The sequence below is a fragment of the Ammospiza nelsoni genome, chromosome 2 (assembly GCF_027579445.1).
Source record: "Ammospiza nelsoni isolate bAmmNel1 chromosome 2, bAmmNel1.pri, whole genome shotgun sequence".
Taxonomy (NCBI): domain Eukaryota; kingdom Metazoa; phylum Chordata; class Aves; order Passeriformes; family Passerellidae; genus Ammospiza; species Ammospiza nelsoni.
The window spans coordinates 93,814,068-93,826,606 of record NC_080634.1 but is presented as its reverse complement, the minus strand read 5'-3'; the positions used below and the strand labels follow the sequence as shown (position 1 = coordinate 93,826,606).

The following is a 12,539-nucleotide window of genomic DNA, read 5'->3' as shown; positions in this document are numbered from 1 at the left end:
TTGTCAATTTTTTAAAATCTATTTTTTCTTTGATCTTCAGATCCTGCCCTGTAGATCTTCCCAGTGTAGGACACAAATTTATTTTAATAGTTTTTTTTCTTTCCTCCATTTCAGAAGCTAGTCAGCACAGGACATTAGAACAAACACAGAGCTTACCTCTCCCACTACCAGCATCATCTTGTGCAAGGTAAGTATGTTGTCACATCATCTTGTGAATATACTAATACATCTGACTTTCAGCTCTTCATTGCTCCTATCCCTTAATACTGGTCTTTGTGTTTTAAGGTTTAGGTTTAGTTCTCTTCCTACTATAAAGCTGTAAAACCTGGAGTTTATGCATCTCCAGAACTGTTAAACTGAGCAGCAGTGGCATGAGTTTTGCCAGTTGCTAGAGAATGCCACAGAAATGTAATTTTCTGCACCAGCCAAAATCCTGGTGGTGTTATGCATCTCCTTGTTGAGCAGCTGATTATATACATTATGGTCTAGATAAGAGAGTTTTATGGAAAAGCTTTTTTCTTCCTTCACTATTCTTTTCCTTTACTTTTTCTTCCTTTTCCAATGTCATGCTACCTTCTTTTTTGTCTTTTTCACAGCAGTATCTTTTCTCTGTCTCTTGTTCTTTTACTCCAATTTATTTTTTTTAACTGAAGTAATGTGTAATTTCTCCAGTGTCCCAGTTTGTGGGTGAACTTTTTTCTTTTTTTCTCTATCCTTCACCACACCAACCTATATGTTCTTCTGTTCCCATCTGTTGTTCTGCCCTTGCCTGACACCTCTCTTTAATCCTCTGCTACTCAGTCTGGTTTTTCACATGTGTGTGTATGTACCTATGCACAAGCCCATGTGCTCATGTCCATATGGTGTGTGCTCAAATATATATTGGTAACTCTCTGCCCTGCATCTCTTATACTTCTCCTTTTTGGTCAGGGAGAGTTTCCCAGATACATTGGATTTGTGGAGCATCTTCCTCTATCCCATTCCCAGACGGAGTTGTGATGGGAATCCACTGCAAGGTCCCTCATTTGTTCCTGTATTAAGAGCTTCTGAGAGGCAGAGTTTATTCCTTTACCTTTCTTCTTTTATTCCTAGTACTTTCAGGAGGAGCCTGTTAGCTGCAAGAGCGTGCAAGTTGCAAGTTAGCTGCAAGAGATGGCTCAGGAAGTTGTCCTGAGCCATCTTTCCAGTAACTCCCACTGCCATGGTACATGTGATTGCAGTTAGTCAGGAGAGGTGTTTCTCACTCATATGTTCCCATGGTCTTTAAATGCACAATCACCGATGACTTTTTCAGTCCTGGAATCTACAGTCTGAGAAGGAACAAATAAATGGTTTTCAGCCTATATATCTCTACATAAAAGCCTGTGATTGGATTGATTGTCTTCATTCTCTTCTAATAAACAGTCCTTCACGAAACCACATCAGAAACACCAAAAAAACGGAGGAGAAAAAAGCTGATCTCACAAGTCTAGAAGGTTGTGGCACTACAGTAGCACCAAAGTACCCTGAGAAAGGCAAAGGTGAGTTTGCCCATACATGTTGTGGTCTTTAATTGCAAGGAGCATGCCTGCACTGCAGACACACAGGCAGATCCACCAGCAGAGTAGCCATGGTAGTGCAGGGGAGCCAGCAGGGCTTTGCTGTTTTCAGCCCTAGGGCAACCCACCCACAAAGTGCTGCTGGTCCCATCTGCCCTTAGCTTGGGATTGATTTCTGCACTCCAGTGTGTGGTGTGGACAGGCCCAAAGCCATCTTGAATGGATGGTGGCCAAAGGCAGGTGGGAACTCTTTGTTCCGAGGCCAAAGTCTGCAGTAGGTCTTCTCTTAAAGCTGCCCAGCTTCTCAGGGTTTTCTTTCTCTGAAAAAATTTCTTGGCATTACTTGATGTAAGAGGGAGTTGTTTTTTTTTTTCTGTTCTGTTTTTTCTCTTTAATTTTTTTCCCATCATGGAAATTATTTATTGAACCACTGGTAGTACAAGCCCTTGCACAGCAAGAACAACTGGACACTTGTGTTGCACCTGGACTTTCAGTTGTCCTTTCTCATTCTAACATGCAGATTCCCTGGCATAGCTGCAAATGACTTTTTGCCTTGATCTGTTCATGGCCTTCTCCCTTTTCTTTCTGTGTCTCTCTCTTCCTTTGTAGACAACACTAGCTCTACCTCAGAATGCTCTGTTCTGTCAAAAAAGCGCTTTACGCTGCAGGGCTTTACTAACCTCAAAAGTCAGAAAGGTAACTTAAAAATAAGGCTGGAGTGTTTTCTGTGTAAGGCTGTAATTGAAGCATCACCTTGTGTGTGTGTGTAGTGTGATAGGTTTTCAGTGTGCACACTAGCTTGTTCTTGCAAGGTCAAGCTAGGTTCCTTAGTCAGTGCCTCTGACAGGGAGATTTCAAGGGAAGTCAGCTCCAGAGTGGGAGGTGATGAAAAGTGGTGCTGTGGAAAGGCAAGAGAAGGAATATGATTTCCAGTGCCTCCAATCTCACTGTCAAGGCTAAGGAGGAAGTTTATAGTGCCCCATTTCTGTAGAAAAACTAGAGGAAGGAAATTGTCTTCTGACCAGACACCTGGCCTGCTCCTAGCTTCAGTGGATCTGCCCCAAATGCACTTGTACTTGGCAAAAAGGAATCAAGGTGATTCTGTGAAGGTTTTATAGAGGATTTTTTATTGGCATCCTTGCTAACAAAATTCTCAAAGCATAAATAACTAGAGCAGAATATGTCTGACAATGTTGTTTTGCTGGATAGAAATATAAGTAAGAATTTCCCTCTTCTTCCAGAAATGGTCTTTGCCTCTTTTTTCCTAAAAAAGGCAAAAAGTGTTTGAGACTTTTCTTGCTTCCTCCTGCCAAGTCATCATACTGCTACAGTCACTTCTTGCTTTGAAGAGCTGTCTTTGAACAGTCTGAAATGCATTAAGATGATGGTACTTGAGCATGGTATTTTTTTCCCTGTCAGAATGCCTGTTTAAAACCCAATTACCTTTGAGTTCCTTCTGGAGAGACTCTAGGGTTGTTTATCTAATGCTATTGAGGTGAGCACTAATGTCCCATGCTTGCCTTGACAGAAACTCCATCTCCTTCTGCTAAAAGCCAGACATTGCCAATGATCCTTCTTACAGGACCAGGTATTGCTGTAGCACTAGATTTACACAAAAATGATTGCTTAAACTGGTAATTTGTCTGAAATTGAAGTTAATTGTATTCAGTTGATGCCTAGTCAATTTAGGAAAGTTTACATATATTTCCATCTATTACTGTAAAATAAATTTCTCCATTTATCTTCAAATATCTAGTTGTAAATAGTTAATTCCTTCTGCTGCCATGCAGCAGTGACAGCTAAAAAAATTATTACAGAAATCCACTTGTTTTCCAGTGTAAACTCAAAGGTATTTAGCATGCAATCCACCTATTCTCTTTTTTCCAGTTCTTCAATATCTCTTTTCTGTGTTTTTTACCTATTCATCCTCCTGCAGCTTCTCCTACCAGTCCTGACAAAAAAGCCAAACGGCACGAAGTAGTGAGTGACCCAACTCCTTTTGGTTCAAGAGGTACAGTGATGCCACTTGTACTCCACAAGTACCCACACATCCCTCATGTAATGTGTTACATCACAGTGCTGAGAATACCTGTGTGATGCTGCTGTGTGCAGGACTATTGACATCAGCTATTTTTCCAAGTGGATCTATATATACTGGTTTTGATAGCAGAGCTGGTTGAAGTTTTACCTTGGTTTAAATAAGGTAGCATATGGGTAACTAGTTTTTAGAAGACAGGGGGAAAGAGATCTGTTGCTGAAGGAAGAGCCAGAATCCATGTGTTTAATGGAATTGCAGGGCTGTCCAGCTACTCTGCCACCATGGTTTTCCTAGTGTTAGAATCCCTCTGTCACTGGGGCCCTTGTGGAGAGCATTTAACTTCTAAAAAAGAAAAAAACCAATTCCAAACCTCAGATCACTATCATGAGGAATTTCTATTTTAGATCTGCATTTATTGCTGCAGACTCAGCCCTGTTGTATCTTTCTTTGGGTGATAGGTGGCAACTTTTACCACCCTGTGAACCTCAGATGACTTAACTGAGCCCCTTGCAGCAATTTGCCTCCCATCCTCCCAGCTCACAGCTAAGCTGAGAATAGGAAAGTACTTCAATAAACAACCCATTTCTAACCAGCAGGGCTGATGGTGAAAGTTTGAATAAAAATCCTAGGTCTAATGAACTAGAGCAGTAGAGGGTACAAAGAGAGCAGTCCCTCTCCTTCTGACTCTTTCCATCACTCTGTCCTTTAGAAAATGTTAGTCTAAATGTGAAGATGTTTCTGTCCCTATCACCAGCCTCCCCTCCAGGTTTCTGAAGTCTTTGTCTTGTCTGTGGAAATGGTGCAAGCTCAGCTGCTGTGCTGGGGAAACTGCAACACCATTCACCTTGCTGAGCAGCAGGCAATGTATTCCTGGGCTAGACACCTGCAGAAACACCACAAGGGTGCATATGAGAGTTACAAGGTTATTCTTCTGCAGGTAGCAGGCAAAACTCAGAGATCTCCAGGTACCATGGAAATCCTGAGGGCCCAAAAATGTCTGAGAGAAAAGTGTGCTCTATGGGCTTTCCCTCAGGTGCTGGAATTTTCCAAGGAAGAGAGTCCTAGATCATTGCTGATTTACTGGAAAATTATTGTGTCCTTGAAACAGGTTTATCTGATTTGGGTTCTGTCCCATCTAGAGTAAGAAGTATCTTACTTTATGAAACCACTAAACCTAGTAAATCAATTTAAAACATCTACTAACTCCTCCTTCTGTCTTGCACATTCCAATCTCTTTTTTGGCACTTTATCTCTTCTCCTTCCTCTCAAAGAGGGATAAACAGGGAGCTGACCCAGGCATTTTGGGATGAAACTGTGCCAGGTGATGGCCACAGCAGAGCTCATGGCCCCCATTCATTTCCTTTCACTGCTGTATTGCTCTCATTTATGCTGAGCTCAAGGAATATGAGCTAGTGTCAGAATTACATGTTGTAGGCTGATCATAGCTCTTTGAAGAAACCTGTTAGATTATTTCTGAAGAGAAGCACTTAATGAATTCTTGTTTTCCCTGGCATCATTATATCTAAAATAATTTCTGAATAACTTTGTCATTTCTCAGGAGTGTCTACCCTTTTCCTACCTTCCCTGCCTTTATAGGGAGCTCTGATGTAGTCCCAACCTGGAGAACACACACACACAGATGAAATGTACATGCATCATTTTGGTCCCATAGTTTGCTAATGTGAATTCTACCATAGTGACCACCTCCCTTCCCAGCAGGAGATGGGCTTTTATAGAGACTAGTTAATTGTAGAGTGCCAGCTTGTATCAGGAGGAGTATCCTGGGTATGGCAGGATCAGGCCAGTCTGCTCTGAGCACATCAGCACAATATAAGAAAAGAAAAAGGCTGAGGAACAAGAGCTGTACACCCAGCTGTCACCCAGTGAGTATGGGGTTACAGGCACTTAGAGTGATTTTACTTTCTTTTTCTTTTGTGCAACCCATTGGTACTGTTTCTAATGAGAGCTTGGAACAATTAGGAGAAAACAAGTTTTCTTTTGTTGCATTGCTCCTAACTTAGAAATAACAGAAATGGTTTCAGCTGTGTCCAACAAGCCAACTACAAGATGTAAGATTCCAAGGAAATTTTCATGGAATACAGCAGAAATTTATTACTCAGTTTCTTCACAGAAAGAAGTTCATTCTTAACCCTCAACAGGGCCAAATGGGTCAGTACTTCCAATCTTGTGCAGGTCACTCAGCAGCATAGGAAAGGTAAAAGTCCCACTCTGTTTGTTGTGCTCTGGGTGTGATTCCTTTCTATGATTTCTTTGGCTTTATTCTGATGCTGCTCAGGTTTTTCCTAATGCACTGGCATGACCAGCTGTGTGTCTAATGTCTCAAGAGCAGTGCAAAGCAAAAATGCTGGTGCTTTCTTAATTCAACTAATAGTTACATAAAATGGAAGGTTTGTTCTTCCTTTCATTCTTTTCATTGAATTTCACTGTTGTTACTATTTGGCTTGAAACAAAATCTTGCTTACAAATACTTGTCTCTTTTATTATTACTTTTTTCGTTATAAGCTCAACACATTTATTAGCAGCTGCTGAACTTGGTGTAAAACATCCCACTAATAAAACCTAATGTACCTAATTTGGAAGAGGATTTTGTTCACTCTGGACATGATTCAGCTTTATGAATAAATTAAATGTTTCACCCTCAGAGAGAAAAAACAGTAAATAACAGGCATGAGAATATTATTGTGGTGTTTGTATCTTGGTGTAACACCAAGATAGTTCAGAGCACTTTTTTGTGTCACCCTGAACACTCTTAAATATTGGGCTGCCTTGTCAGTTGAGGTACAGAGTGCTTGCAGCTTGTGTGGAATTTTTTGACAGTGTGAAGGAGACAATGCTTATCTATCCCTTATTCCAGCAAGCTGGTTAGGTTGCTTTGGGTGACAACCCTGTTTGTTCAACCTTTTCCCAAAAAGTGTATGTTCCTGTCTTCTGCTTCCTCCAAAGAAAAAAATATTATCTATCCCTCGTTTACCTTTGTATAACATATATTTATTATACCAATATTTTTATATATTTGCTTTTCAGTTGGTAATTTGCATTTTCTCCATTAATTTCCCTTTACATAAATCCAAAGGGCTAAATTCACTGCCAATGCATTTCCACAACTCTGCTTACTTGGATGGAAGCAGGCCAGCTTTCGCCAGCAGTGAATTTCACCCAGTGACTGTAATAACCTCCCTGTGTCAGTTTTTCTCCTGCTCATGTTGAGCTTTTCAGTGGGGAGAACATTTCTCCCAGTCAGTGGCTTAGTTAACTGTTGGCTGTTCCTTCCCCAAGGCTGGGCCAAGCCATCCCATTCTCTTGATGCATCCGAAGAAAATGACGGCTGGTCTAGTGCCGAAGAGGCGCTGAATTCATCGGATGCGGAGGAAGAAGGAGCGGGAGGAGCAGGCGAGATCAAGCTGGTAACCAGGAATGCTTTCCTATGGAGCTGGGCAAGTGCTGCCAGCACAGTGTGGTGGGGGGGATACAGGACTGCCTTTGAAGCTGCAGGAGGGAAAGTGTCAGCCTTGAAATGCTCAGCTGGGGAATATTCCCAGGGCATGGAGAGAACTCCTTCTCTTAAACCAGCCTGGTGTTTGTACCTCGGGGAGGTCCCTCTGTGCCTTTGCACACCTGCAGCCCAGCGAGTTGTGGCTGCCTGTGCCATGATGAAGCAATCAAGTGATGACAGGTTCAGTGACCACGCCAATAGACTTCCACACAGATGCCATGGTGTGGATTTGCCAGGTTTTCTGCTTCTTTTGGTTTTATTTTCTGTAGCCATATGAATTAATTGTTGTAGTGGGAACATTTCACTGAATGTTTTTCAGGATATGAAAATTAATGTAACCAATCAGCAGAATTTTAATGCCCCAGTATGTATATTTTCACCATCTTCAGCATGTAGGTACATGGGGAAGAAAGGAAAAGTATTGTAATTACATAACAAAAGCTGCAACATACCTTAAAGTACTCAACAAAAATAATTTGTTTTCTTTCCTCTTGTGTGCTTTTAGACTCCTGGTAAATATACAGTTGTGACTGATTATGACAAAGGAGTTTCTGAAGAATTTACAGTGAAAAGTGGAGATCTAGTTCAACTGATTCGTGAAGGGGAGGATGGACTTTGGTATGCAGATCTGTGTCTGGAAATTTTTATACGCAGAACCGTGTTTAGAAGGCAGATGTTTAGGGCAAAACTTCCAAAGGCATCAAATGAACAAGTCTGACTTCTAATTTTTTTATATTTTTTTTTAGGTTTGTAAAGAACCTGAGCAGTGGTAGAGAAGGTTGGATTCCAGCAAGCAATCTGCTGATGCTCATAGGCAACTCAAAATCAGCTCAATCTTTAAGCAGCTCTGGTAGGCTATGTATTTTAACTGAGATGATTGTCTCTTTGAAGATTCCTATTATCAAAGAAAGTAATGAAAAACAACCACCAATATTTTTTGTGTGTTTTTTTCTCTCCCTTTCTTTTCCCAGAATCAGGCACTGCCTCCAGCAATTTGAGCACATCATCAAGTTGCAGTGATAGCTGCAATGTCAGTAGCACCAGCTTCTCTGACATTAAGGGCTAATATGACATGTTCATCCCACCTCCCTGGAAGGTAAATCTGGAGAGTGTAATTTACTGCAGAGTTCTGGACATTGGACTTCATTGGAGAACCACCAGAACTGTGTTGCCAGCTCTGAGTATTTTTAGTGGTGAATTTTACAGGTTCTCCCAGAGGATCCCAATGAAAAGTGCATGGAATGTGAAGTTGTAAATAAAAGTTAAATGATTTGAAATAGGATTTTGTAGAGGTTTCTGCTCTGAAGATCTGTTAGCATCAAGAGCATTTTCTCCTTGACACACGATCAGGTTTCTGCAGAACTGTATCTTTATGTAACAGCCAGAATCTGAATGTGAGCAAACAAAATGTGTTCAATGATAAATGCTCATTGTAAACAAATAACATAGCAATCACTGCACAGGATAGGTATGAGGAAAATAAATCCAAGTTTACAATTTCTTCTCCCCAAGAAACCCTTTCTCCAAGGACATACCTCGGTCAATGCAGTGAATGGGACTCCCATGGCAACCAGGAAGGAGGTTTGGTCCACCCTTTCCTCTTGGATTTTCAGGATATTCTTCTGCTCCCTAGAGGCTGGGATGCAGACATGACCAATTCACTGGCCACAACAACATCAAGAGACCCTATTACTTTTTTCCTTCCAACATTTTAGTGACATGTGCAATAGAATAGCCCTTTTTTTGTTTGGCCTCACAACCAAATTCTTTACCAAGATCACTGTTTACATAGCCTTGGCAATTTAGTAGTATGCTTTTCCTTATGTAGGTGCACAATGAAACACAAATGTTCTTATTCACTAAATTATTTTTTAATAAATAGTAATTGCATGGTTACTTTCTGGTCTCCCAACATGCAGTTACAGGCAGAGGAAACTATAGTAACTGCACTATGGGTCAAGAGCCTTCCTGCAAACAAACCTATGAGGGCTGGAAATCCAAAATATTTTTAGTCCACGGTGTTTGTTCCAGATATATTGAAAGATAAAAACCCCCCAATTATATAATTTTTCTATAAAACTGTAGCACAGGAGGGAAAAAAATAAGAGTCAGATTTATGTTACAGACGAGTATTTTAAAATTTTTTAAAGGAAGAGTGATACTAAATTTGCCATTTTTCAGGGTATGATGCAAGCTAATATAAATTTTCACTTTGTCTGACATTCTTTGCACACCATCCTTACAAACAGTACAAAACTAAGTGCAGATATGGAATACTGTATTCATTCCTGTCCATCTCTCAAATAGTTTTGCATATATGAAAACAGGTTTTTAACTGATTCATGCACCAAATTATTTAAAAATAATGGGGACATGAAGAGCATAACTTTTCAGAAACACTAAGCACAGCAGATTATGTCAGTGGGAACTGCATTTAACCATCAGACTCACTGATGGCTGAGCCCTGAATTCTCTCTTCATGCCAGAATTTTATGTTTTAGAGGCTTCAGATTAAATGACAAACACTCCTAGGAATGATGCAGAAGCAACCCTACCCCAGAGGCAATCAAAATGCAGCTGGCCACGGTCAGCACAAACTGAAGCATGTATATACACACACAAATGTATGCACAGATGTATGTGCATGTATGTGCTTGTGTGTATATATCTGCCTGTGTAGATATGTATATGTGTGTAGATATGATGTATCAATGTAAAAGATGTATTTATAGTCTTCATGCTGCTGAATGTGTCACTTTACAATTCATAAATACTTAGTTTTCTTGCAGTACTGCAATATAAATGCTGATCAGGGTTTTACTTCAGGCATCTTTTTCAATACGAAAATCCTCTGATCTTTTTTTTATTATTCCATATAATACTGTGCTGACCAGGAATATTTAGTCTGATATTTAACAATGGAATAGCAACATGAGATTCAGCTTATCTTCATCTATGTAAGTTATTTTGTAAATTATCTGTAACATAATTTACTTATATATTGCTGTCATTGCTTGGATGAGACTATTGTTTCATTTCTCACTGCAGCCTCATTTGTGTTATTTCAATGGTTTTTCCACATCATTGCACTTTAATACAACCCATTTCACCATTTCCTTTTTTACTGCTGTTGTGAATTAGGAGTTCAAAGTCAGAGGTCTCTACTGTAATTAATTTGAATAAATTTCAGCGCTTCTTGCTGAATGCCTTTATATAGACATGCTCTGGGGTTCATTTTGTCTCACAGTCTTGAAAGTTTTTTATGGGTATCATATTAAAACAGAGAGAGGTTCTAGGATTTGGAACAGAAAACCAGGTCTGTGTATTGAAATCCTCAGCCTGCTTATTCTGGCACGATCTCAGGAAAACACCATTTCACCTTTGTGGTCATGTCTCACTTAGAATCACGTGCCTGGCACTAGGGAATTAAAGCGTGTCTGCAGGCTGAGGATAAAAAATCAAAGTCAGTGCCAGGTAATTGGATTGATTTCCTTTTCCCCACACACCCTTTTCTGAAAGAAAGCACATCACTGTTGGGTTTTCCCAAGGAAAGCCATGTATCCATGGATCCTCTGGTACTAGCAGAGCAAATTGGAGGTCTGCATCTGGCCATGGCTGGGTGAGAAACAAGACACCACGTTCACCTTGCTGCATCTGAAGAGGAACGTGCTTGTACATGCAGTGATTGATGACTTTAGGCACCACCATGCCAGGCCAGGTGGATTTCATACTGACTGGAGTGATTTGGGCTGAGCTGTTGGCCATGTGCATTACAGGATCCAGTCATGGTGTTTTACTGAGACTGGATTGCTTTTTGTTTAGTCTTGATCTTGTCATCATAACAGCTCCCTCTGTAATAGGTAGTCCTACTTTTCTGAGCAAGAGGAGGTCCAGCCCTTTTGAGAAAAGAATGAAACAATTCCAGCCCAAATGTACCTTAGCAAAGAGTACAGCGAAAGGGTATTCCATATAAAAACCTAATAATGATTGGTTTCTTAGATCACTGTCCCAAAGTTGGGGCACAGACTGTTTCACAGATACAAAAGCAGTTTGCTAGCTGGAATACAAAACATTTTCTCCATCCTGCACAGATGTTACCATTGAGCAAAACCGAGGAAGTTGTACCATAACTCATTTACATCACCTAACTCAAAATGACAGGAACTCCCATTCCCCTTCTCAGTGATATGTTAGATGTTACTATGAACTCCTCTATTTCCACACAAGTCCCCAGAATTAGCAGCCTCCCTAGATGTGTGTGGCAAGAACCAGATCTGCCTTGTATGATGAAGCAACCCAAATTCAGGGGTATTCAGGTAAAGGTAATCAAATCCCTTAATTAAGGATGAAGGAATAGAAGAGAAATTCTGAAGACTTTGTGTAAACTTGTGTTTAGAGATTGTATTACCAAAATAAGACATTTAACTACTGAAGTGCCTTCTCTGGGCATTAATTTGAAAGGAGGTGAATTTTTATTTATTCCCCATCCACTGGCACGACAGCAAGGTCCCCAGCTACATTTAAAGAACTGTGGATTTGCTAGTGGTGCTGTTGTGGCTGTGATGGCCTCAGGCAAGAAAAGGCTTTTAGCAAAATTAATATCTCTCATTACCAACTGAGATATGTGGCATTAAACAGAGCTGCTCCCAAACTGATTCTAGTAGTACCCATGAGCAGCAGAGGTACATGTTTGCATTAATATATATTAATTTTTAATTGAACAGCAGTTCATTTTTGTTGGAATTGCTCAGAGAACATAAGTCAAAGCTGAAGGCAGCACTGGCAAGGAGATTTTTAGAGCAGAAATACAGGGGAAATCTCATTAACTAGAGCATGACTGCACAAGAAGGAAAACAAAGTAACACACAGGGATCTTCTGGGGAAGAAAAACAAACTGTTTGCTCCTCTGGCTGGTGACATGGTTCAACCCCAAACAGGACATGACCGTGCAGCTGCTCACTCCCTCCCACCCAGTGCACTGAGGAGGAGAATCAGGAATAGAAAAGTAAAACCTGTGGGTTGTGATAAGGACACTTTAATAATTGGAACAAAGTAAAATATAATAATAATAATGATAATAAACTGATGATACTACTACTAGTAGGAAAGAAAAAGAAAAGAAAACAAAAACAAACCATTACAAAAAAGAACAAGCAATGACTATGCAATTGCTCAGCACCTGATGACCAGTGCCCAGACCTGAGCAGCAATCATCCCCTTCCAATTTATATACTGGACATGACTTCTGAGAAAGGAATATCCTTTGGCCAGTTTGGGTCATTGCTCCTGGCCATACTCCCTCATGGCTTCTGCTGCAGCTCCTCACTGGCACAGCATGAAACTCAAAGTCCCTCTCTTAGGGTAAGCCCTACTGAGCAACAGCCAAAACATCAATGTGTTATCATTATTATCACACTGAATCCAAAATCCCAGCATGGCACTGAAGAAG

At 40.4% G+C, this 12,539-nt stretch overlaps 1 protein-coding gene across 12 annotated transcripts in view; it reads left to right on the top strand.

The window, feature by feature from the left end:
- Positions 1 to 10,302, top strand: part of MCF2L (MCF.2 cell line derived transforming sequence like) — a 145,710-nt gene extending 135,408 nt beyond the window's left edge. For 7 of the 12 annotated variants that reach the window (XM_059492256.1, XM_059492292.1, XM_059492273.1 and 4 more), the window contains 8 exons: positions 115 to 187; positions 1,405 to 1,520; positions 3,067 to 3,126; positions 3,475 to 3,549; positions 6,874 to 7,001; positions 7,596 to 7,708; positions 7,837 to 7,940; positions 8,062 to 10,302. In XM_059492256.1, the coding sequence (XP_059348239.1) occupies positions 115 to 187; positions 1,405 to 1,520; positions 3,067 to 3,126; positions 3,475 to 3,549; positions 6,874 to 7,001; positions 7,596 to 7,708; positions 7,837 to 7,940; positions 8,062 to 8,156 (764 nt within the window). In that variant the 3' untranslated portion in view covers positions 8,157 to 10,302. Of the gene's footprint in view, positions 1 to 114; positions 188 to 1,294; positions 1,521 to 3,066; positions 3,127 to 3,474; positions 3,550 to 6,873; positions 7,002 to 7,595; positions 7,709 to 7,836; positions 7,941 to 8,061 lie in introns of those variants that run through there. The other 5 variants (XM_059492283.1, XM_059492336.1, XM_059492326.1 and 2 more) reach the window with 3 other exon arrangements.
- The last annotated feature ends 2,237 nt before the right edge of the window (positions 10,303 to 12,539 follow it).